Raw genomic sequence first — 25,655 nt, 5'->3', positions numbered from 1 at the left:
CCGAGTTGGGACTAGTCTGCGCCGCCTTCCCCGGCTCGGCGCGGGGTGTGTCCCACCGAGAAGTTCTCGGGCCCCGCCTTGTAGAAATCCGCTGTGGGTCCCCTGAGAGCAGAAGTGGGGCTCCTAAACTCAGAATAAGGGCTCCGAGGCTGGGGTTGTGTCTTGCCCTCAGGAAACCACTGATCGGTTTCCACTCTCAGGCTGCAGACGCCCGAGACCCCCATGTTCTTCCGCTCAGGCCAGGGGGCTCCTGCGGGCGGGGTATGCCTGCCCTCAGGCTGGGGCGGCAGCCCTCCTTAAGACTGGTTGGCACTGACTAATCCATCCTCGCCACTGAAGCAGCGCCGGTTCCTCCCGTCTTGCGCGCTCGGATTAGATCTGGGGTGGCCGTCTTTATCTCCACCGCTGCACAGAGCAGGGTCGCGCTTCAGCAGCAGTCGCCATCTAGACAGAGCTGACACCACTACCCACACCATCCTTTCTCCACTGCCCCGCAGCAGTTCCCAGGAGCCCCAGGACGGTGCCATGCGTAGTGTTCCGCCGGTGGAAGCCGGCCGGCCCTTCCTGCCGGCTTGATGCCCCCATCCAGTTGAAGCTTCGCCCTCCCCCGGCGGTTGGGTGGGAGGAGGGGCCTCTGATAGGCCCTCTACCTAAAAAGAGCTTTGGGCTGGGGACCTCCCTGGCCAGTCACCCCATCATCAAGGGCCCTGGGGACCTTGGCTTGGCTATGGCCCCTCACAGAGACAAGAGACTAGGGTGTGAGCCCCTATCCCACACCACTGGGGACAAGGAGGGGCTCCTTCAGTGTCTCCCCGACAGGAGTCATCTTGTTAGGAAACTAAGTGCAAGGAGCGAGGATGGCAGCGGCATGCCTGCCCAGATTGGGTCCCCACTGAGTACCTTTCCACCTGCTCTGGACTGAGTGTGGACAACTTTTACCGCAGGCTTCCTGGTTTTCCTGTATGCTCTTAGAACCAGCAAGCTCAGCGCTACCTGGAGAAGGTGTTAGAGTGCAGGCTCCAGGTCCCCGCATCAGACCAACTGAATCAGAATCTCTGGATGTAGACCCTAGGAATCGACATATTTACAAATTCTCAGGGGATTTTCCGCACAGTAAAGTCTGAGGACCTCTACGTAAGCTTTTATCATCTCAGACATATACTCACCTGATCTCCCCACTAGATTTTAAGCTCTTTGAGAGCCGGGATGTATTTTATACTTCTATTACAATTTAGTTTAGCTCTGAGCACCTACTGAGCACTTAGTTAAAAGCCTGTGAATTGGATTGAAATAAAGAAGTACATAAATATAGGGCTGGTCACTTAGTCAGGTGAGAGTAAGTGAGGCAGGTGCAGCTCGCAGGGGTTTCTTGCTGGGCCATCTCAGTCGTGTTGTAGTTTCCAGCTGCCCTGTGCTCAGATTAATCTTATAATTTATTTGAGGGCAAAACATTTATGCTTTAAAAAAGTGTGTCATCTATGTCCCTCTCGTTCCCTTTAATGCAAAGCACATTGTAAATTCTCAATATGTGGCGATTTACAGATTGGATCCAGACACATCTATTCATTTTATAAAAACTTTTATGCCAAATTTCCCTTAAACTAATACTTTTCTAGGATGCATTTTAATTGATTTGCAAGAGTTTGACTAATTAGTTAAGACTTTGATATACTGAAAAACTGCTCCACTTGTATTCTATTCACAGATCCCCAGAAGGTCCTCTGCTAATGACCTAGCAAGTTGCAGACCTCAACAATTTTATTCTAAAGATGTAGATTCTCCTATAAAGAAAAAAAATGTTTCCTGCCATTCCAGTTCTACAAGGATCAAGCCATTAGCTACTACAGTCGGCCACTGAGGAGAATTCAGGATGGAGAAAAAATAAGAAGTATTCTGGGCTTTGGATATACTGGCCCCTAGGTAGTTAAGATGCACATGTTATGAAAATTTTTAATGATGCCAGATTCTTGCATCTTCCCTTACATAGGAAAGCACTAAAATCATTAACTTGAGATGTCTGTTTTTTGTGATTAGCAGACTACATATTTTTCTCAGCAAAAAAAAATTCATATATATCCTGGTTCCTCCCTTACCTCTTCGGAGCATCTGCTTAGTAAGGACCCCAAATAAAACATAACTCACAACTTTTGTGTTGTGCATTTTTATCTTGGTCAACACCTACATTCCACAATGAATCTGATTCTGTAGGTCTGGGGAGGGGGTCTGGGAACCTATATTGTTTAAACTTCTGAGTTGAATGCTATTGTGAAATTATTGTTCATTTTTTATGGTATAAATGGTTATGATTTTGAAAAGAACCTTTATCTAAAGTATTGAAGGATAAAAGGGCATGATATCTGGGATTTGCCTTAAAATAATCCCAGTGTGGGGAGGGAGTAATGATGGAGAAGAAACAAGTGTCTGTAACTGTTGAAACTGAGTGATGAGTATGGAGGGTATGTTATAATATTCCCTCTACTTTTCCATAAGTTTGAAATTTCCCAGAATTAAAGGTTTAAGGGAAAATAACCCTCTGGTGATTCTAATGCAGCAGCCTATGGAACCGTTTTCAAGGTTCATGGAATAACCCCCTGCAACCAGTTTCCTTACAGCATGATCTTAAAAGAAACTTGTTGATCAAGAACCCTTCATACCACCCTTAAGTGTTCTGGGTGTTCTGGTTTGTGTGGCAAAGTAGAGATTCCCTTATCTGCAAAGAACGGGTATCTCCCTGGAATTCAAATTTCTGACTACAGAGCCTTGACTGCCCTCCCTCCTCCCTCTGATAAGTGACAAGATAGTGGATGGACATGCCTATCTCACATGTGATCAGTAACCCGGAGAAGAAATCTGGAGCCAGAATGTGGACAGGTTGTAATCCTGATTCTTGTGATTTCAAGGTGATGAAAGCTTCTAACTTTCCGGCCTCAAATTCCTTCAGTCTTCTATAGGAGGAAAATTTAGGACTATGAAGAAAAGCAAGTGTGTGATTGTTAAAAAAAGGATAGTGGTGGGACTTCCCTGGTGGTCCAGTAGAAAAACAGAAAAAAGGACAGTGGCTACCTCCAAGCAAGAGGAGGGAGACACGTGATGCGTTTCTTGGGTTTGATAAAGTTCTTTTCCTTTTTCTTTTTCTTTTTTGGCTGCACTGCGCAGCATGAGGGATATTAGTTCCCCAACCAGGGATCAAACCCGTGTCCCCTGCAGTGGAAGCGCAGAGTCTTAACCACTGGACTGCCAGGGAAGTCCCTATTTTTTTTTTTTTTTTAGTTGAAGTATAATTAGTTTACAGTGTTTAGGATGTACAGCAAAGTGATTCAGTTAAACATATAATGTTCCTTTTCTTGACCTGTTAAGTAACAGCATAGGATTTCACTATACAGTAGTTTATTTAACTCTAAAATTAGTTCTGTGCACTTGTGTGTATGTAATATGTTACACAATTTTTTTAAAAAAATTTAAGCTTCAGAATTTAAGGACTAGAAATGAAAACAAAATATGATTACCTGAAATTCAAAGTTAAGGACTGAGTTAGCCTTGGAAAAACTCCCAGAAGTGAAAATGGACAGAGGTGTGAGGGTTTAAAACATTTTTGTAAAGTGAATTCCATAGAATGCTAGTTCTGGAGGATGTCATGTGAATGAATAAGTTGGGAAATGCTGGGTTATATAGTCAATCCACCAAGAAATATTAAGAGCTTTAAAGATCAGATGGTATTCCAAATACCGTGAACTCGATGGACCAGTAATTTGGCTAAAGTTAAACAGCTTTCATTATGGCAGGACTGCTCAGAGCCCTTAAGTTGCTACTGAGTTCTGAATGTCGAAAAGTTGGGACAGACTCTGCAGTGTTCCTCAGATTTCTAAATCCGAGGTGTCTCAGACCCAATTAACGCACCACCTCAGATTCGCTCAGCTGCACCTCCCACCTAGCCCCTTGGCCCCTTGTTCATGGAGAGCCTGGATGCTACTTCAGCTGCGGTCATCGCCTCATCCGCTAGCACGGGTGGCTGTCTTGACCTTCCCTGGAGTACATCTGGGCTCCAGCAGAGCCTCCATGGCGACCACTGCGGCGGGGGCAGCAGTAGCTCCAGCACCCCTGCCGTTAGCCCTGACAGGTTTTTGTTTTGTTTTGTTTTCTTTTTTGTAATGTGAGTGTCCGACTTGAGCTTTGACTGCCATCCATTTCAAAAGAGGCAACCACTTCAGGGCTATCTCTAATAAACACCTTGCCAGCCACAGCACTAGATAGAGAGCCAGGCCGTATCTCCCCACTGAGGCTCCTTTGTTTTGGAGATCTTAGTTGATTTTGCTAACTGACCATTTGAGCCATTCGCTTTTTTCCACTTCCCATGCTTTAAATTCCCTCTCTTATGTTCTAAATTCACCAATAAAGAGTGAGCTTGTGAAACCCTAGGCCCCCACCCTAGACCCCAATGAAAGCGGAACCCAGGCTCTTGCTTTCTCCCTCCCTCTCTCCACCCGTGAACTCACTGCATGGCCCCAGGGATGCTATGTAATTTGCAGATCTTGTAAGTAATAAACCTTTATTTTTTCAGAATTTCCTGATGGTTAGTACTTAAGGGCATCTTGAAATCATAATAAGAACTACAAGGGCCAGTCTAACCACAACATTGGTTGCTGATAGGCTGAGACTGACACAAAACACACACCCAACCCCACTGGCCCCCCCCCTCCCCCGAGGCTCTGCCCCACCCACCACCTGCAGGGTCAGCTGACAGGTGCCTTCAAGCTTCCCCCGGCAGCTGCCCAAAGGGCCAAGTGATGCAGTGGAAGAGCAAGGGCATTAACTCTCCGGGAGGCAAACTCCAGTCCCGGGAGATGGGAGGTGAAAGAAGCCAGCAGACAGGTCTCTCCCTTCTTCCCTCTGATGAACTGTTTGAGGCAGGTTGTTCTTTGTAACCTGCTAGAAGCATCTCCCTTGGCTGAGCAAGGAGCCAGGGGTCTCCTGGTGGAGCTGTGGCCAGCTGGGCAACGCGATGCTTTGTATTTGCTTCCCTCCTTTCCTGACTTGCTTCCACTTCCCTTCACTCTGGCTGCCCTAGGACCGTAGCTGAACTAAAGTGTTTACTCTTTGCCTCAGGCTCTGTTTTCTGGAGAGCCAGAAAATAAGGCATTGAACCCTTTTCTGGAGGGTCCTCTCGGGGCCAGTTTTCCACACAGTTCTCATTGGGAAATGCGGGTTTAAAGGACAACTTCTTTGGTGGGATAGAAACCTTGGCTTGCCATCACTGTCTACTTCCTGCTGCACTCTTCCTATCAGGCCTTCTGTCCGTCTACCTTGAACTGTCCTCTGAAAAAAAGGCTGAATGAAACCCCAGCTCTTTTGGTAATAAAGGGAAGAAAGCGCTGTGCATTTATTAAAACAACATGTAACACGAACTCAGTCGCTGTCCCTTGTGTCAGGAATAGACACTGAAATACAGTACCTTATCCTTTCCTGGGTCTGTGAGTGCTACGGAGCCCCTCCCACCAAGGAGAGGAAGTGGGTGGCTGTATCAACCTGGCTTCTTTCGCTTCTTTACAACAATCGTCCATCACACGATGACCAGGCATTATCATACAAAAGTTCCTTTACAAAAAGCACCAAATTGGCATACGTATACAAGTATATACAAAAATCACATTTTAAAAATGTACAAAATATTCCATTTTGCACCAACGTAGAAAAGTATCCAGTGTGGTTGTTTCAAGCACGTTTCCAACTCTGGTTCATGACGCTGGACACAGCGGTGAGGTCCTGCTCCTGGTTCCTGCTCTCTGAGCAGAGAGAAGACACACCTCCCCATTGCCCCTCCGGGGGCCCTGACCCCTCCCACCCTGGGCCTGTCACCAAGGTAGCTGGGCCCATCCCCACCCTCCCCAGTCTCTCTGCATCTAGACGGTCTCTCCCTCATCCATCTCCTTACTGGTGTCCTGAAAAAAAAGACGAAGAAACACAAGGTGAGATAGGGCCTCAGGAGGATCCAGGGCTTACCAGGATGCAGTGACAAAATTATCAGACTCCAATTCCTGCCTGGCCTCTTCCGTTTAAAATTGCAATAGAATTTAGCTGCCTAAATGCTATGGATTTCAGATCCAATGCAAAAGACTCTAGAAGGCTACTTTGTGTTTTTTAGCTGGATTGGAATTTAGTTCCAATAATAACTTGAATTGAAAAATAATAACATTAGCAAACATGACGTTTCTATGTGCCAGACACTGTGTTAAATGATTACCTAATTTAGTCCTGATTACAGTCTAATCTTTTGAGGTCAGTACTGGTATGCCCCCTTGCATAGATGAGTACGTCAAGATTCAGAAAAGTCGTGAACTGCCCAAGAACACACCGCTAGTCCGTGGTAAAGCTGTGATTCAGAACCCAGGCCCTTAACTGTACTCTGTCAGGTTGGGAAACTCAGATACCTATGGGGCCAGGTGACATGAATGGGTCAAGCAGGCAGGCTGACAGTGGTGGGACTGGATGTCCCATCCAAAGGAGGCAACTGCTTCCCAGAGCCAGCTCTCTGAGACTAGGGAGAAGGGCAAGCCCGGCGTTGTTAGCTCTTTCCAAATTTTGACAGGGTGAAAATCCAAAGTCTTAGTTGAACTCTTCTTTTAAAAGAAAACAAAAACAAAACATCCTTTTAAAAAAATCTAATTTAGGGCTTCCCTGGTGGCGCAGTGGTTGAGAGTCCTCCTGCCAATGCAGGGGACGTGGGTTCGGGCCCCGGTCCGGGAAGATCCCACATGCCACGGAGTGGCTGGGCCCGTGAGCCATGGCCGCTGAGCCTGCGCGTCCGGAGCCTGTGCTCCGCAACAGGAGAGGTCACAACAGGGAGGCCCGCGTACCACACACACACACACAAAAAAAAATCTAATTTAAAAAATGTTGACAACTAATTTTTAAAATTTTGAACATTGGGCCAAGCCTGCCTTGTGGGTGCTCTCTTTTGCCTCTGTTACGCTGTGTCACTTTGTGTTCAGGAAGGTCATTTAGATGTAAAATGGGAGCTTTTTATTATGAATAGTTTGGGGGAGTTCTCTAAGAGTAAAGGGAACACGACTTTACCTTAACAGGTTTAAAACCCCTACAGGGAACAAGAAACATCACCCCACCGTCAAGCACAGCACTTTGCACTCAGTAGGGATCTCATGCTGTCACTGAATGAATGAACGAATGAAAGGAGGGAGACGGATTTCTCACCTTCTTCCCTCCCCTCTGTGGACTCTTCCTCTTCCTGATTTTCTTCTTCAATAAACTCCTCCTCTTCCTCACCTGTGTGTGACAAAGAACAATTGCATTAGGTTGGGGCTGGTGTCTCAGAGGAGAGGCTCAAAGGAGATCCAGGCTGGAGACAGCAGCCGTTCCATAACCAGTCGGGGTCAAGCGGCCACGCGGTGACATCACTGGCCGAGGAGGTGATGGGCTTGTGTCCTCCTTCCCCAACCTCCTCCTTTCTTCCCACACCCTTCCAAGCGAGGGAGGCTCAAGACCTCCTTTTTCCAGTCGCAGCAGCAGCAGCACCTGTCACTTGATCTGCCTGCGACTGGAGGGACCTTTGGGGAAGCACACTGTGTACCGCTGCACATTTCTCAGACAGGTCAACTTTACCTGGGGAAAATGGGACAAAAACGCCTTGATTCTCAGGGAGCAGAATCCTTATTCTGAAGGAATCTGCTCAGCCTTTGAAATCTGCTTGCCTAGCGCTGCTTCTTCAGTTTTCCGCATTCCTTAGCCTACAGAGGCGTGGAAGTGGGGCGTGAAGCCCTTCTGGGGCCATCTGCTCCTTAGGTGTCTGAAACTGAGCCGCAGACAGTGACTGTGCCGCAACCTTTGTGCTCACTCTCCCATCCTGGGGTATCGCCTTCAAGCTCTACTCACAGGGAACGTGTCCCTTCCCCACCCCCTCTCTCAAGCCACTTCCTTAAGCCTTTGGGGGCCCTGAGGGGTCACTACAGACTCAGAGCATTTGTCAAGAGTATCTGGGGAGAGGCTTGAAAGAGTTAATTCCTCCAAACTGACAATTGGGATCTGTGCATAACCCAGGGAACGGTTTTGTGGTGGTTTAACCATTATCACAATTAACTACTCATAGCAGCATTTGCTGAGAACTTACTATGTGCCAAGTGCTTCCTTGTGCTAAGGACTGTACACGCACTGCCTCATAAAATCCCCAGAAGGCCCTCGGTGGAATCTGCGCGGGGTTACTTACTGGTATGTGGCCTCTGCAAGTCTCTCACCTTTCCTTGGTTTTATTGCCTCAGTTACAAAATGGAGATGACAAGAGAACTACCTCTTAAAGTTGTTGTATTAAACAACAAAATTCACGTCCAGGGCTCAGTGCCCCAGATATAGAAAGTGCTCGATAAATGGTAGCTGTGGGTACTCTCCCCATTTATCCATGAGGGCGCGGAGGCTCAGGGAGATTACTGAAGGCAGTGCAGATAGTCACAATGTCGGACTGTTCACATAGTATGATCCACTCTTGAATATCTTAGCTTAGGGAGGGTGACAGTGGAGCAGATGCTCTACAGCAGTGGATACACCCGAGTCCGTTGACATCTCAGCTTTGGGATGCATTTTGTCCTTACCCAAGAATAGAGTATATTTGGGCTTCTGGGAACAGATTTAACACATCAGAGTCTGAAAGCTTGCAGGAGAGCAGATGCAGGAGGTGCCAAGAAGCTTTTCTCTTTCTCTTGCCAGCCCACTCACAGTTCTTCCCTGTTCCTGAACAACCTCTACCCCTCTTTCTTTCTCTCAGCAGATCACTGAAGCATCACCTCTCAGACAAATGCAACATTCAGCAGAATTGGATCCGCCCTCTCTTTCTTCATCGCTAACTAGCTATCTTTCAACTGTGTAACCTTGAGCAAACTATCAAAATCTTTGTTCTCCATCTGGTTGCCTCATTTTCTCTTATAATTTTTTCCTTTATTATTGTTATGGTTATATTGTTACAATTATTATATGTACGTTAAGGAAGAGTAATCACAAACAGAAGCAAGGACAGAATATAGATGAATTAAGGTGCCTGAGCGTCCGCGATTATAGCAGTAAGAAGCTGAAGCCAAGACTAGCTTTAGGCAATAACTAGTATATGTCTAGCATCTTACAAAGGCTTCTGAAGCAATATCTTATGTGTTGTAACAGCACCATTCGGTGGTCATTGTCAGGAGGCCCATTTGTTACCTAAGTTTAAAGTTAGGAAATGAAGCTCCTAACTTCAGAGGCGGAGGAAGCCTCCAAAAGGCCACACGGATAAGAAGTGGTAGAATCGGATTTGACCTTAGGTCTGCCTGACTCCAGTTGCCAAGCTCTTTCTATTGCCCCAGGTTCCTCCCTAAAGCAGAGCCATACATAATTAATTGAGCAACTATTATGTACCAGGCACTGTGGTGGGCTCTGGGCTCATCCAGAAGTTGGCTGTATGAATTTAACTGATATCTGGGCGTCTTTGCTAGTGTATCTGCCTCTATGTGGGGCTCAGTGGGAGGGAAGCTGATTTGGGGGGAAAATAGTCCCTTACCTGTCTCAAAGTCGATGGCCCTCAGGGTGTCTGCTATGTGCTCTAAGTCCAAAGTAAAGTAGTCCATGTTTTCAAAGCCCTGCTCTATCTTCCCCAGTTGGCAACCCTTGGACGCTTCCACAATGCTGTAGGGGAGAGAGAAAAAGGGGTGGGGTGGGAGCACAGTGAGATCTCTGGCCTCAGAGAAGGAAGGAGTTGTTTTAGCCCTAACTTACACCAGTGTGCCTGCTTGTGCCCACACGACTCCCCCTGGAGGATGGAGTATTTCCTCTCCAGTCACAAGCAGAACGGATGGTCCAAGAAAGCAGGGGTGCAAAGGCCAGGAAAGCTATCCTGGGGTGAGACCCTCCCAGCAGACCTAATGCAAAGGACGAGGCCCTCTGGACAGAAGTCAGAGGCCCTGAAGGGAGCTGGGGCCTTGGATCATAGCCCCGGAGAGACACTGACCTTCTGATGAGTTGCTTGGCACTCTGTGGGGGAAAAGAAAGAGCAAAGGGTTAGGACTGCGGAAAGGGTAGCCCCAGGAAATTAGCAAAACCAGTGACTGGGCTCTGCAGATGGGCACTTGGTGCCGTTCCCTAGCCCAGCTGTGACCCGCTCCTGAGTTTCAGCAGAACACAACTTGGATTTTCCCTCTGTCCATCGTCTGCACACATCTTGCTCATCATCCTAGGAACCTCCCATTGTCCTGGCAGGAAGCTTGGATTCTAGGAGTATCAGTCTAAACCCTCTTAAACTCTGAAATCTTCAAGATGAGAATGATACCTAATCCCCTTTTTATACCCAATGTATAGCACGAAGCCCGGCCCACAGTACGTGCTTAGGAAATTTTTATTGAACTTTACTCTTCCTTCACAAAATCTTATAGCTGATCTTTTTATGTCTCCCCCAAGAAGCTCTTCTAGGGTAGGGCTGTGTCTCGTTCATCTGTGTCTCCACCTCAGTGGCTGGCCTCTGGCAGGTGCTCAATTAATCGTCTCTACGTGGACACTGTATTTTGCCCCTTGCAAAGCCATTTCACAAACATCCTTTTATATAATCCTCATAAAATCAATTAAGAGGAAAGAAGGTAGGAACTGTTACATGCTCATTTACAGATGAGAGACTGAGGCTTGGAGAGCAATAAATGACTTGCCCAAGGGCACATTCTTTGGTGATCAGGGATGAAGCACGACTTGACCCTCAGACAGAGCTGTGGAGCTGAAGGGCCCACACCCTCCCGGTCCTGCTCACCGAGAGGAAGATGGCCCCGCCAGGCTCGTCCAGGGACTGGATGGCTGTCTCCACCAGCTTGCTGGACTTCTCCAGTTGCTGCCGGTATTGCTGGATGAGGGCCTCGTGGAAGCTGAGCTTCTCCTCCTGCTCTCGCGTGACCCGCTGCAGCAGCTCACTCTTCTTCTCGTCCAGGATGGCGTACAGCACGTCGAACTTCCGGCTCAGCTCTTCCTTCACCTGGTGACTGTTCTCCTGGGGACAGAAATCTTGGAGTCACATGCTGCGGGCCCTCCATCCTATCCCCAATGCTTCTTTCTTGGGATGGGTGTGCTGGGAATAAAAAGTCTGAAGCTGGGGGAGATTGACTGCACCCCCATTTCACAGAACACGAAATGAAGCCTTAGCAAGAAGGAAAGCTTTTGCTAAGGTTCCCCAGCCACTTAGTACACCAGTAACATTTGGAGGCTGGGGTCATGGAGAAAGCTACACCTTTCATCAAAAGTAGAGACTCTGGGCTTCCCTGGTGGCGCAGTGGTTGAGAGTCCGCCTGCCGATGCAAGGGACGCGAGTTCATGCCCCGGTCCGGGAAGATCCCACATGCCGCGGAGCGGCTGGGCCCGTGAGCCATGGCTGCTGAGCCTGCGTGTCCGGAGCCTGTGCTCCACAACGGGAGAGGCCACAACAGTGAGAGGCCCGTGTACCGCAAAAAAAAAAAAAAAAAAAGTAGAGACTCTAAGGTCAGATGGGATGATGTATGTGGGCATCCCCAAGTCACAGTCTTCCTCCCATTTTAGGACCAAGACCAGATTTGGGAAGCTCTGCAACATTTGGTCATCTGAGAGGTGGAGAAGCTGCTCCTCCCCTAGTGGCCTCCACATTGAGGCTTCCTTCTGTCCAACACTGATGCTAATCTTCGTTTCCTTACCTATAAAGTAGGTATAATAATAGCATCTCATCAGACTGGGGGCCCTAGTATCCTCTGTCAGACTGGGAGCCCCTCCCAGTTATTATGTTGTTATGTTATTATGTTGTTATGGGTAATAACAACATCCCTCTTCCTTCCTTTAAACCTATCCTTCACACAACTCTTTTGTCCACCAGAAATGTAATGATCCCTTTCCCCCATCTCATTTCCAGGTCCCCACAAGGGGAGATGGAAAATCGTGGGTGCTTTTGCAGGGATAGAAAAGTTGCCTTCTTCCTCTACAGCCTTGCTACTCAAAGTGCAGTCCATGGACTAGCAACTTGGGCAAATCCTGGGAGCTTGTTAGAAAAGCAGAATCTCATGCCTCATTCTAGACCTACTGAATCAGAACTTGAATTTTAACAAGATCCCAGGGCGGTTTGCATGCACATTCAAGTTTGAGAGGCTTAGTCTACAGCGCACTGGGGAACAATGTTCTAAAAGCTACCAGTGCTGAACAAATGCTGGGAATTATCGGGGGGACACTGCCTGAAGTCAGGGACCCGGTCTGTCTTGCTCACCGCCACATCCTCAGCACCTCTGGCTGAGCCTGACACACAGCTGTCCTCAGGAAGCGTTTGTTGAATGGGTGGATGAATTGATTAGTCAGTCCCTCCCCCACCACCCCTGCTTGAACACCCCAGAGACCAAGCTGCACTGGGAGGCTTCGAACCCCCAGGCAGAGCTAGTCTTCCCCTCACCTTGGTCACTTGACAGGAGTCCTCCAGCTGAGTGATGATGGTCTGAACACGGTCATTCCCTGCTACCAGCATGGAGATACAGTTACTCAGCTCAGTCTAGACGGGAGGAAGGGGTGGGGGATCAGGAGAAGAGAGACAAAAATAGTCTCAGGGCCTGCCCTCTGGGGCGTGGCAGCAAAACGGCACCCTCACTCCCCTCTCTGCTAGAAAGAGCCTCTTTCTGAGGTACAGCTCAGCTCCAGAGCAGAAAATATCAGAGAGATACTGCATCCCTCATTTTACAGATGAGGCCCAGAGAGGGGAAATGAGCTGCCCAAAATACACAGCAACGTGCTGACAGAGGAGGGGCTTGTTTCTAGGAATGGAGGGATCCATAAAAGAAAGAGGTTGGAGAATTCTAGAAGAGAGAGATCAAGAGAAGAGTAGGAGGTGGGGAGGAAAGAGCATAGAAAGGGGAGCCATTGCTTACTGCATGTACAGCATGGCGGGGCTCCCACAGGCCCAGAGGCCCAGGGAGAGGACTCTCAGCTGCCTCCTGCTGCAGAGGGATCCAGGGAGAGGTGACCAGCACAGGAAGGGGTATCTGGGACCCAAACCACACTGGGTGGTAGAAGTCGTGGCCAGAGAGGGCCCTGGTGGCCTGGCCCTGGGACCTGCCCTCTCTCTTGGGGCCACACCCAGATGCTCTCAAGTGGCTCTAAGTATAACTCATGAGTTCAGCCACCTCCCCAGGGAAGGCAAGGGCTGCTGGCCCTGCGGGCAGGAAGTCCCTCCAGGGTGACTATTCCCGAAAGGCCAGCTCAGCAGATCTATAGGGATCAAATCCGCATCCTGAATCATATGTCCAGCAGGCTCGGGCTGGGGGTGGAAGTAGCTCGGGTCAGCACCTTTTGTCCCTGGAAGACACTCTGCAGTGGGGCCACCTCGCAGGCCTTGTGGACCCCAAACACCTTGCACATGGAGCACGTGGGCACCTCACACGTGAGGCAGTAGATGTTGATTTTCTCATCTTCGTGCTCCTTGCACATGGGGTGGTTGCCTTTCTGCAGGGGCCGACTGAAGTGGAGAAGAGTCATAAGTCACGAGGTGGGAGTCTCGAGTCCCTGTCTCCTCCCCCAGCCCCAGGAGGCCACCCCAGATCCATGACCCAAGCTCTCAGTGGTGGGCTGTCCCAAACCCTTTTCTTTCCATCCTCTGAGGACCCAGGACCAGGGAAGCCAATGACACCAAGACTAGGATTCAAAGTCCAGTGATGGAGTTGGCCCTAGGCCTTGCCAGTACAGGACATGGGAAGGATTGCAGAATCCCAGAGTCATTTTGAGACATATTCAAGAAGAGGAAACTGGGCCCCAGAAAGGTGAATTGACTTGCCCAAGGTCACCCAGCAAGTCAGGGCATGGGAGGCTAGAGTTCATTTGCTCTAATTATAGTCCCCATGCTCTTGGGTACAGCAGGCTGGGCTCTGAGCAAAGCAATTTATATTCATGGCCTCATTGAATTCTATATTTAATCCACCAGACTGTAGTCTCCATCAAAGCCGGGAAACTTGCCTAGTCCCTTCACCCCCTGAATCTGCAGTGTACAGTGCCTGGCATGGAGAAGGTGGTAATTAAATACAGGTAGAAAGAATAAATCCGTAAGCATGCCACAAAGGTGCCCCGAGGCTCTGAGACAGAGGCACTATGTGTGCCCCAAGTCACACAACTAGAACATGGGCAACGCAGGGCCATCCAATGGCCCAGCACAAGCCTTGATTTCCAGTCCAAGATTCTTTCCAGGGTCCAGAATCGCTTCTTTCTGTTTCCCCCCAAACACACACTCTTAGGTTGACTTTCTCCCTTTGTCTCTCTCTCTCCTTTTAGGGCCTCTGGCATGTTTTCTGTGTTTCTCTCAGGGTCACGTCCTCCCCGAGATTCCATTTTTTGGGTCTAGGTCTTACTGCCCCAGCTAACTATACACTCATTTAGAGCCAAGAGCACATCTACACACCTCTGCTTTCCCAGCCCCTAACACAGCAGGCAGCTCAGAATGACTGTCCCCCATCATGTCAGTGCCTCCCCTCCAAAGAACCTTGCATGGCCGATCACACCCTGGGCATTTTTGTCCCCTCAGGGTCTTAGATAGGCCCCTTTCCAGACTTACCTTTTTGCATCTTTTAGCCCAGGGTCCCCCCATGCTGGCAGGGCTCTCCCTTTGCCACCTGTCTCTATCCCCTGGGAAGGGAGCTCTGGGGTGGCAGTAGGTGCAGAGGTGAGGCAAGATCCTGAGGGTCTGGTACTTGTGTCCTCTGTCATCCCAGTTGCCTATCCTCCCAGCCCCAGGCACCAACATCAGGGTTCAAATCCAGATTGTTCTGCCACTTACTCATTGTGACCTTGGACAAATGATTTCACCTCTCTGAGCCTTGGTTTCATCCCAGAGCTACTGGGATCATGGCAGGAATTGTCTGTACTGAATGTGCAGTGCCTGGCCCAGAGCAGACCCTCAATAACTATCATCATCATTCAACTCTGTGGAAAGGCCTTGACAACATACTCTTCCTAGGTCGACACTGGGTGGGCTACTATTCTGGTGCAATATTGATTTTATTATTATTATTATCATGATCAACGATATCATTGCATTTTTGTAGTGTTGAACTCTAGCTACATAAGAGGCAGTAGCGGTTAAGAATGTTCACTGGGCAGTCAGTCAGACAGGCTCCCTCTCAGCTTCACCACTTGCTAGCTGAGTGGCCTAGGACAAACCTCTGATCCTTTCAGAGCCTCCATTTCCTCATCAGAAAATGAGGGTAAGAATGGTTTACAGGATTACTGTGAGAATTAAACAGGGATAATGCACGGAAAATACTTAGTGCAGTGCCTGCACACAGTAGCTGCTCAATAAATATTTGATATCTTTAACATTTCCCATCAAAATCCTACATGACAGTCACAATAACAAATCTTACTGTCCCTTTCTGGACACAGGGGAAACGGAGGCCCAAAGACTTACCCAGTATTCTACACTGCATGAGTAACAGAGTCAGAGTAGCAAACACAGTTCTCAGGTCAGAGCTTTCTCAGGCGAGGACTGGTCTGTCACCTTTTTGGGGGGCCAGACACTGCCTGTAGGCAGGCACTTGGTGAAGGTTTGGGACCACAAGGGCCATGAGGTCAGCAGCCTGGAAGTCTTGTCAGGATGTCCTGATTTGTAGAGATCTCCCTGGTAGCTGTGTCTCTCCCCAGTTTGAGGCCCAACACTGTACAACTTCGACCACGCACAAATTCTGCCTGAGAATGAGTGGCTATTTCACAAATAGGGAGACTTGGAGCTAGATGGACTGGGCCCAGTCCCAGCAATTCTACTTGTCAGCTGGGAAACCTTGGGTAATTGACTTCACCTCTTTGAGCCTCAGCTTCCTCATCCATGAAACAGGGATGATGAAAGCCGTGCTGACCCATAGGATTGTCACGAAGCAGCAGCAGGACGCATTCCCAGTGTCTCGCGCTGGTGTTATCACTATAGAGAAACTGGCTATGTTCTCACTGGGTGACTTCTCTGCTTATCAGGGCCACTTAACTGGCTCCAGTGCCTCTCTCTCTCTCTTACATCTCATCTTTCCCCTGGTTTCTGTCTCAGTATCTTCCAGGAGGACAGCCTAACGTCTGCATCCCCTCCCATTCACTGGGTGACACCAAAAGCCAGGGCTGCGGGATAAGGTGAGCCTCCGTTCCTGCCTGGGGAAGAGGGAGATGGCTCTCTGGATTGGCTAGCATAGCTCTTCCAGCTAGGGGACTGGATCCTGAGCAGATGAAGGAGAACGGGGCCTTGGAGAGCTGGGCTCAGAGGATGAGCTGGGGAGAGGGGATGGCCTCCCAGCTGCAGGGTGAACTGACCTGCAGCACTCCTGCTTGTAGATATCAATGATGTTCTCCACCAGCAGATTCCTCTGCAGGCCGTACACTCCATGACGGTCCATGATCACTTCATGGCGGCAGGAGGGGCATCGGAAACGGCTTCCAGACATGGACACTGAGCCACCCCGGTTGGCCCAGTAGGGATTTGCAGCCTGCTGGTGGCAAGGGCAGAGGTGAGGCCTGGGCTCCCTCCTCAACTCCTTCCCTTTCTGACCTCCGACTATCCTTCCCCCTGCTCACCCCAAGATGACTTAAAGCCCCCTATCCTGAAATGAGAGAACCAGCCTCCTTACACAGGGAGCACCTGAGAAGTAACCAAGCAATCAACAGGTTTGGAGGTCAGCAGACCTAGGCTCAAGTCACAGTAATTCTCTGAATGACTTCAGGCGAGCAACATTTTCTCTCCAAGCCTCAGTTTGCCCATTTATGAAATGGGCATATAATTAGAGCCAGCTCCTAGGGCTGCTACTTTAAAGAAAAAACAGTGAGAGATCATTCTGTAAAGTGCTTCTGGGGAACTTTGAGGCCTGCCTCCCAACCAGGATGCACATCGCTCCCATTCTTTTCTTAGAGAGATGAAGTCCCTCCTGCACCACATTATAGAGGGGACAGCTTCAACGGGGAAGATGCCTCTATGGCTCAGTGCCTCTCGGCCACCCTCCTCCTAAAACTCTGGGCACCCTGCCACTTTGGAGCTGGCTCCAGCCCCCAGGGTCTGGTTTCTCTCCCCTCTCCGCCTGTCTCTCCCACTTATCACTTGAGGCTTTTGGAATCCTGATTGGAGAGTCAACTGCGGTGCTCAGGACAGGGGTGGAGTAGCTACAGGCAGGGTGGGGAGGGGAAATGTACGTCATGGAGAAGGAATGGGGCAGCCAGAGCTGCTTCCCTACCCGCCTCGGCCCCTTCCAGAGGCCTCTGCAGGGGTTCACTTCAGAGGGGGGTAAAACAGCCCCAGTTTGGAAGGGTCCTGGGCTAAGAGAGAAGTTTTCTTTTAGTTTTCACTGCAGGAAAACTGAGTAGCTGCCTGAGGCCCCAGTTCTAGGCCATGCCCAGCACTGACCTGGAAGATGTCACAGGCACACTTCCGGCAGAGGTTGTGTTGACATGGCAAGATGACCACTGGCTTGGTAAACATCTCCAGGCAGATGGGGCAGATCAGCTGCTTCTCCAGGTTCTCCATGGGGTTCCCATCCTGGATCAGGCTTGACTTATAATCCATACTGTCAGGAGACGTGGGGACCCACCTGGCTGTCTCCTTCACCTGCCTCGCTCTAAGCAGATCTGGGGTCTTGCCTTTGTCACAGAATACCCGCCTGGAGCCTCTTTGCCTTCTTCTCCTGGAGCCCAAATTCTGCCTTGGTCTGTGGCCCCTCTGATATTTATAGCTGGACCCTGGTCACATGAGCCCCAGGAAGGGACCAGCTGAGAATTCCAACGCCAAGCGGCTGGCGAGGCTTGAGTTTCCTCCAGGCCCGAAAGACCAGCCTCTCAAATCACATGTAAGGATGAGCAATCGCTGTTCCCTTGGGACGGGGGTCGTAAACAAGAACAGCTTGTTCGTGGACAGGCTTGGGGCAGGACTGGGTACCCAGAGTTTCCTCCAAAAATTAGTCTCCTCCCACAGTAGGCTGGTAAGGAGGGAGTGGGCCACTGGGATTTGTGGGGTTAATAGCCGGTGCCCTCTCACTGACCTAAATCAGGTCTGTCCCCAGATGAGGCCCATCCCCAGCACAGCATGTTGCCAGAGACCTTGGTCTCGCCCCATCCCCGCCCCCCCACCCCCACCCCACACACTCAGGCTAGCCCATCCCTCCATCCTTCCACGACTAATTCCACTTTTTTTTTTTTGGCCATACCGCATGCGGGATCTTAGTTCCCAAACCAGGGATTGAACCCGTACCCCCTGCAGTGGAAGCATGAAGTCTTAACCACTGGACCGCCAGGAAAGTCCCTAATTCCACTTTAATACTGAAAGGGCTCCCTTGAGACAGAGCCTAGTTCCCTCATTTTATAGATTTTGACACTGAGGTCTAAGAAAGAAAGGACCTTATTCAAAGTCATTTGGAAAGTAAGTGGCAAAGCCAGGAATCTTATTCATTCATCAGACATTTTCTGAGTACTAACTATACATCAGGTACCAAGTGATAGATAAATGAGTAACCCTTTTCCCTGCCCTGAGATACTCACAGCCTAGGGAGGGAGACAGACAGAAATAAATATCACGTAGTGCCACGAAGCCCTACCTAACCACTTAGACATTATACAGATGTTCCTGTCTGCTCTCTGCACAAATTTAAATTTGACCGTCGTCCATGTCAGCAGGTAGAAGTCATTAGAGCAGTTCCAACGGCTGTCTTTAAGGTAGAATGTCATGCAAAGGGACATTGGTATAAGGTGCTGGGGCAAGAGTGGGAGCAGTAACATCAGGCCTCGGGATGAGCCTAACAGGCTGTAGAACCTACAGGAGGAGTGTCCATGATCTCACGAAAGAGGGGCAGCAGGAGAGTGGGTTTGATGGCCTCAGCCTGGAGAAGAGTTGATGGTTGGAGCCCTGAGACGAGAGCTAGTGAGTAGTGAAGGCATAAGAGCCAAACTTAGGAAGGGGAACGGGAAGGAGAAGAAGAAGGGCAACCAGTCACAGAAAGAGGAGGGGGCCTAGAGGACAAGGAGTGGGCAATTTCAAGGAGAGGGTAGTCCTCCCAAAATGTCAATGGCTGGTCTTAGCTGAGCACCTACTATATGCTGGGCACTGGGCTAAGCAATTCATACACATCATTTCATTTCATCTTCTCAATAGCCAGCAACGTAAGTAAAATAACTTGTATGAAGTCACACAGGTTGTAAGAAGGGGCCCTAGGACAAAACCCAGATATGCTTGACTCAGGAGTCCAAGCTCTTCAAGTCTCTACTGAACTGTAGGTCAACACTGCCAGGCCAGCCAGGGGCTGGAGGAGGATGAGAGTTGAAAAGAGGCCATCTTTTCTTCCTTGCTCAGTTTTGTTCAGGCGTAAGGTAGCACCGTTCTCCAGGAAGGAGGGCCTTTTCACTGCCACAGGAGACGAAGGCTTCAGCCTATCGTGGAATCCCATTCTCTTTTGCCTAAGTGGCATAGTTATGGTCAAGGAGATCCAAGGGCTAGTGTAGGTGGGCTAAAGATAAAGGATTTCCTCCCTGATAAAAAGTAAAGTGCAAGGAGAAAGCTTCATCCTTGCCTTTGAATGAGGTTATGAGAGGGTGAGGCAGCGATCTTGCAATCAAGAAGGGACAAGTCTGAAAAGGAAATCAACTCCCTAGAATGGCAAAGATGAACTACAGAAAGCACTGGGGTCGTTGATGCCATCATTTTGCTGCCAGTCTACCCACCCCCAGAAGTGCCCTCTAAAATGTGAGATAACAAATGTCAGGACAGTGTAATTAAATCTGTTACCTGCAGCAGAGAGCACTCTATATCCATTCATGATTCCAACTCTTCTATGCCAATGATTCTCAAATCTCTAATTCCAGTTCAGACCCCTCTCTCCCTTAAGCTGAAGACTTGTTGGAGATCTCCACTGGGATGTCCCCATAGCACCTCAAACTCATCATACCCCAAACAGAACACACCATCTCCTCCCCGCCTCCCCCCCAACCAAGCTCCTGCTTCCGTTTTCCTTGTCTCATGTCTCGGTGGACAGCACTCCCATCCAGCCATTTGCACAGACCAGAAAGCTGAGAGCCATCCTGGGGCTCCTCCTTCCTCCTTCCTGCACATCCAGTCAATCTCTGCATCAAACCTTGGTCCACCTTTACATCTCACTTGTCATCTTGCCAGCTGTGAGTCTGGCTCTCCCTCTGGACTTAGAAGACTGAGGGCAAAGACTGTCTCTATTTGTCTCTGTACCTCCAGCACCTGGCACGTAGTAGGCACAAAGAAATGTTTCTTAAATGGGTGGATGAGTGAATGAGCAAATTAAACATAGAAGCAGCAGGATTACTGTCAGACTTGGGGGAGATTGAGGTAGTTGAGCGAGTTTTTTTCTTAGCTGAGATGGTACAGACAGTGCAGCTGGGTGTTGGGGTTGATGGCATAAATCCTAAAGCCTTGGGAAGGAGAGGGACACTCCAACCTTTGAGTTGGGAGGATGAGAGACAGGAAAGGATGGAGGTTAGAATTAGCGGTGTTGGGAGATGGAGAGAAATGTGCTCATGTTGATAACCTCCGTCAGTCAAGAGAGAGTTGAGGTCACCTTCTGAGGCTGAGGCAGGGAGAAGAGGAGCCTGAGTGTGTGAAGCATAGGAGGAAGTGCCCTAGAGAGGGGTGGAAGGACTGTCTGTGGGCAGAAGAGCCTCACTGATGTCTGTCAACACGGATTTGCCATTTGAGAGGAGCCATTCATGTGGCTCTGTTGACTTTCTCTAGCCACACTTGGCAGTTCAGGTGCAAAAGCCACGCAAATAGACAGTGGGATCGACTCCAGCCTGGGAGCTGGCAAGGCCAGCACTGTTGAAAGTCAAGGGGTGAGAAAAGGAAATTCTCACATAGGCCATGCTGGGCAGCAAAACATGTCTTGTCATTTAATCTGCACAACAGCCCTGCAAGAGAGATATTTTGATCTTTGTTTTTTCAAAGAAGAAATGAGATTCAGAGAGTTAATTGGCTTGGCCAGAGTCACACAGCCACAAGTAGGAGAGCTGAGCTGGGGTTCACATCCAAGGTAGCCTGACTCCTAAACCTGTGCTCCTCACACTGAAACATTTATTTAGTGCTTATTGCACGCCAGGCACCGTGCTAAGCCCTTTCCATCCATCCCGCTCTCTCTCTCTTTTTTTTTTTTTTTACTTTTTGGCCAGGCCGTTCGGCATGCAGGGATCTTAGTTCCCCGACCAGGGATCGAACCCGTGCCCCCTGCAGTGAAAGTGTCCAGTCTTAACCGCTGGACTGCCAGGGAAGTCCCTCCATCCTTCCCTCTTGTTCAGTCTTCAAAATAACTCAGTGAGGCAGGGATCATGATTTTCCCTGTTTTGCAGCTGAGTTATAGAGGCTCAGGGCAGTTAAGTCACTTGGCCAAAGTCCCCCAGCCAGTGAGTGGCAGAGCCAGCATCAGAAGCAGGAAGTTCTAAAACGGTATCCTTACCAGTTATTAGAACATGCTGTGAAGCTGTGGACTGACAGACGAAGACAAACGTGGAATATCAGTGGCGCATCTGAGCCCAGAGCGCTTAACTACCACATTTTACTGCTTCCCTCTTTGCAAGTCTCCACGCATCTTCATTTTTACTGTTTATTAATGAAAATCCCAAACATAGAAAAGTAGAGAGAATGCTATAATGAACTCATGTGACCAAACCCAGATTCAATTCTTTTCAACATGTCCCCAGTCTTACTTCATCTATACCCCAACAAACTTCTATTTTCTAGAATATTTTGAAGCCAATCTTAGTCATCGAGTCATTTCATCCATAAGTACTTTGGTAAGCATTTCTAACTGATAAGGATTTTTTTTACATAATCACATGCCATTATCATAGCAAAAATAACAAAACTGTCTTAATATTATCTAAATCCCAGACCATTCTCAGAGGCTGCTGATTGTCTCAAATGTCTTTTTTTAAAATAAATTTTATTTATTTTTGGCTGCATTGGGTCTTCACTGCTGCAGGCGGGCTTTCTCTAGTTGCAGCGAGCGGAGGCTACTCTTCGTTGCAGTGTGTGGGCTTCTTATTGCAGTGTCTTGTTGCGGAGCACGGGCTCTAGGCTCACAGGCTTCAGCAGTTGTAGTACGCGGGCTCAGTAGTTGTGGCTCACAGTCTCTAGAGAGCAGGCCCAATAGTTGTGGCGCACGGGCTTAATTGCTCCGCGGCATTTGGGATCTTCCCGGACGAGGGCTCAAACCTGTGTACCCTGCACTGGCAGGCAGATTCTTAACCACTGCGCCACGAGGGAAGCCCTCAAGTGTCTTTTTAGTTAATTTGTCAAATCAGATCCAAATAAGGTCTTACACGTAGCATTTTGTTGTTTTTTTTCTCATTAATCTCTTTTAATCTATAACAATCCCCTTCCCTACCATTCTTTATGCCACTGATTTGTCCGAGAATGATCATGGCTATTATGATTCTCTTTTTGACATATCAGGAACTGAAGTTCAGAGAGGTTAAGTGATTTATGGAAAGTCACCCAGCTAAGAGACAGACTTCTCATTTGGGACTGCCCCCAAAGTCTGTTACTAGTAGGAGGAGATTTAGTGCCAGAGGGGGGTCCCAGCTGAGTAGCCATCAGGCAAAGCAGCAGGGAGAATAGTTTGGGCCTGACAAGGAGAAGGTAAAGATGGAAGGTGATAGCAATACTAACACTCTTTTTGACTGATTCAGTTCTCCCAAGGGGCTGGGCATCTACTCAGAGCTCCATGGCACTATTTCATTCAGTCCTAGTCACAACCACGAGTAGGTCATACTTATCCCCATTTTACAGATGAGGAAACTGAGGCACAGCTTGGCATATGGAGTTGCCCCAAGTCCCACAGCTAGTGTTGGCAGATCTGGAATAGGCCTATTTAACCCCAAAGTCTGTGCTCTTTTGATTGTCACTAGAGAGGGGACTTTTCAGAAACCTGAGATTTTGAGGCCTCTTGGTTGGGGCAGAGAACCCTGGCCCGGGGCCCAGACACCTGGGCTGCATGTCCAGCTTTGTCAGAGACAAGCAATGTGATGCCCAGTAAGCCACACCCACCTCCAGTGTCTTCATCTGCCAAGTGCAGCGAGCATAAGAGATGATCCCTGAAGGTCTTTGCCCCTCCCCAGTGGCAGGGTTCTCAGAGGAACTCTTCCCAGGATGGAAGGCCCGGGGGCAGTGATGCTGGGAAGGAACAACCCTCCACCTCCCCTTTCATTTCCACATAGCTCCGGCTTGCTTAGATGTTTTCTTGGTGCGTCATAGAGCAGATCCTTTCCACGGGTATGGTGTGTGCTGTTCTCCCTGCAGCCCCCATGACCTTCCCTGGAGGGCTGGGCCTGCCCCGCCTGTTCCTCTGGATTTCCCCTTGAGCCTCCTTCCTTCCCGGAGTACCCTCAGAAAGGGTGTGGGATGGGCACTGTTTTTCTTATGGTTTGAGATCCCTGTCACATGCTTTGATGTCATCCTCATTGAAGAATCATCCCAAATCACAGGATCAAACAGATAGGTCACTGGATACAAAGACTAAAGCCAGAGCAGTTGCCAGAGGCAGGTCCATGGGGTCTAGCTCATGATGCAGTGACCCGGGTGCCAGGGCAAAGCCCACTGGGCCTGGAAGGGCAGCAGAGCATCTCAGGATCTCACCACTCAGGGCTGGAAGCCCTATAGGCCTCTTCCCCCTATGCCCAGATCCAGATGACACTGGGGGCAGCTACAAGGGCTCTGGGGAGTGGATGGCGTTTAGAGAAAGGAACTGCCCCAGCGACAGGGAACATGAGTTGCGAATAAGGTCTGGAGGGGACTCTACATAAATGATCCTGAACTAAAGTATCAAAAGTGCTTTATAAACAATGAGATGCAATAAACCCTTACTATAAGGCCCCGAGAGTGCAGAGCAACAAGGAAGAGGCTGCCAGGCACTAATGGATCTGGGTTCAAGTTTAGGCTCCTCTACGTTTCAGTTCTGTTACTTTGAGCAGATTATTTAACCTCTGTGCCTCAGTTTTCTCATCTGTAAAATGAGAGCTAGTAGAGTAAAGATATCTCTGGGTCTTTCCAGCCTGGAAAGTCTAGGGTTCTGGGTGACTGCTGCCAACACTCTAACCCTTGCTGAAAATTCATGGTGCAGAGGAGGGACTCAATTTGCCCAGGCACATGGCACATATCTGGCAAGTGACAGACACTCAGCAAATGTTGTTGCCAATATTTTCTGTCAGGAGACTGATACTGGTTGGCACTCACTGAACAGTTACTACAGATGACCTCATGCACGGTCTGTGTGTTACCTGTTGCTGCACAACTTATTTTCACAAAACTTAGCAACTTAAAACAATAATAAACATTTATTATCTCACACAGTTTCTGTGGGTCAGGAATTCCAGAGCAGCTCTTTATTAACTTCTGAGGTCAGTACTATCGTCATGTGGTTCCAGCTCATTGTCTCTAATGAGGTTGTAGTGAAGATGTTGGCTGGGGGTACAGTTCAGTTTATCTTAAGGCTTGACTGGAGCTGGAGGATCCACTTCCAAGATGGCTTATTCACACGGTTGGCAAATTTGTGGGAGGTGTCAGTTCCCCAGCAATTGTATCTCTCCCCAGGGCTGCTTGAGCATCCTCGTAGCATGGTGTCTGGCTTCCCCCGCAGACAGATTGACCTAAAAGAGCAAGACAGAAGTTGCCCCCAGCAAAGCTCATTAACAATTCCCAGGAAATACAAACTGAATCTGGGTAATAAAATAGTGTCTGACCTTTTTCTTCCCCCTTTGTGTTTAGTCTAGTTTCACTTGCTCATAGGGTACCGCAGGCAGAGGCCTTGCACCTGGCACTTCAGACCAAAGCTCCTAGTGCAAAATGGCTGTGCTCAACACTTCAGCTCGATGGGCTCGAAGCGCTGAACACGACACTGCAATTCAAGATGGTAGTGGTGGACCACGTGCAGGGGTGCTGCGCCCAGCACTGTGATCTGGACCTGTGAGCAGCAGAGCTGCACCTCTTCCACAAGAGCTCTGCCCCTACTCCCTGCGGACAAGAACCCTGTAAAGCAGCCCTGCTAATGACCTTTTGAGGAGAGCGTGTGCTCTAGAACACGAGCTCACACCTCTCTATTCCTCGATTAAAGAATAAAGCTTTCATTTGCTTCTGAACCAAACTCAGTCTTAGAACTCGGTCTCGTTCTATTGGCTTGAACTACATTGGGGCTGAACGAACATTGTTAGGGACCAACTTGGGAGGTAACAAAAGTAACAAAATTTTGGCATCCAAGATGGGTCACTCCATGCTCTTTTAACCTGCACCTATCCACAAGGCTCTGAACTTGCCCTGGCTCCAGCAAGAGGATGGCGGAGGCTTTGGGAGGTTCACCTGAGAATGATTGACTCTGATCTTTGAGTTCACTCTGATAGGGTAGAACTGCAGCAGGCTTCAGTCAAATTCGGTGTAACTCTGCCCAGCGCACTGATACCGGGTGTGGTGCACACACAGCACAGGACTGAGTCATCTGGACTGCGCCCCCTTGAGGGGATCTCACTGGGGATTGGAGACTGCAACTCGTGCATGTCTGCCCACTGCCTCTGACTGGTTTTTTCTCCGTACCAGACACCCGGGGAACGTTGGGGACCTGTGGACCAGGGGGAGCTACAGCAGTCTTCCCACTGTCTCGCCAGTAGTGCTCCTCTTGGCCCCTGTACAAGGCAGT

The 25,655-nt window shown here is 49.1% G+C and overlaps 1 protein-coding gene across 1 annotated transcript; it reads right to left on the bottom strand.

The window, feature by feature from the left end:
- Nucleotides 1–5,925: 5,925 nt before the first annotated feature.
- On the bottom strand, nucleotides 5,926–17,530 carry TRIM63 (tripartite motif containing 63; the record flags this gene model as incomplete). The annotated part of the gene is made up of 9 exons (XM_082859870.1): nucleotides 5,926–5,936; nucleotides 7,207–7,278; nucleotides 9,533–9,657; nucleotides 9,980–10,002; nucleotides 10,766–10,999; nucleotides 12,413–12,508; nucleotides 13,300–13,468; nucleotides 16,291–16,463; nucleotides 17,372–17,530. 9 exons carry the CDS (start codon nucleotides 17,528–17,530, stop codon nucleotides 5,926–5,928), a joined length of 1,062 nt encoding a protein of 353 aa, XP_082715996.1.
- Nucleotides 17,531–25,655: the final 8,125 nt, after the last annotated feature.

The sequence above is a fragment of the Leucopleurus acutus genome, assembly GCF_964270905.1.
Source record: "Leucopleurus acutus genome assembly, chromosome: 2".
NCBI classification, from domain to species: domain Eukaryota; kingdom Metazoa; phylum Chordata; class Mammalia; order Artiodactyla; family Delphinidae; genus Leucopleurus; species Leucopleurus acutus.
This window is presented reverse-complemented; position numbering and strand designations above follow the sequence as displayed.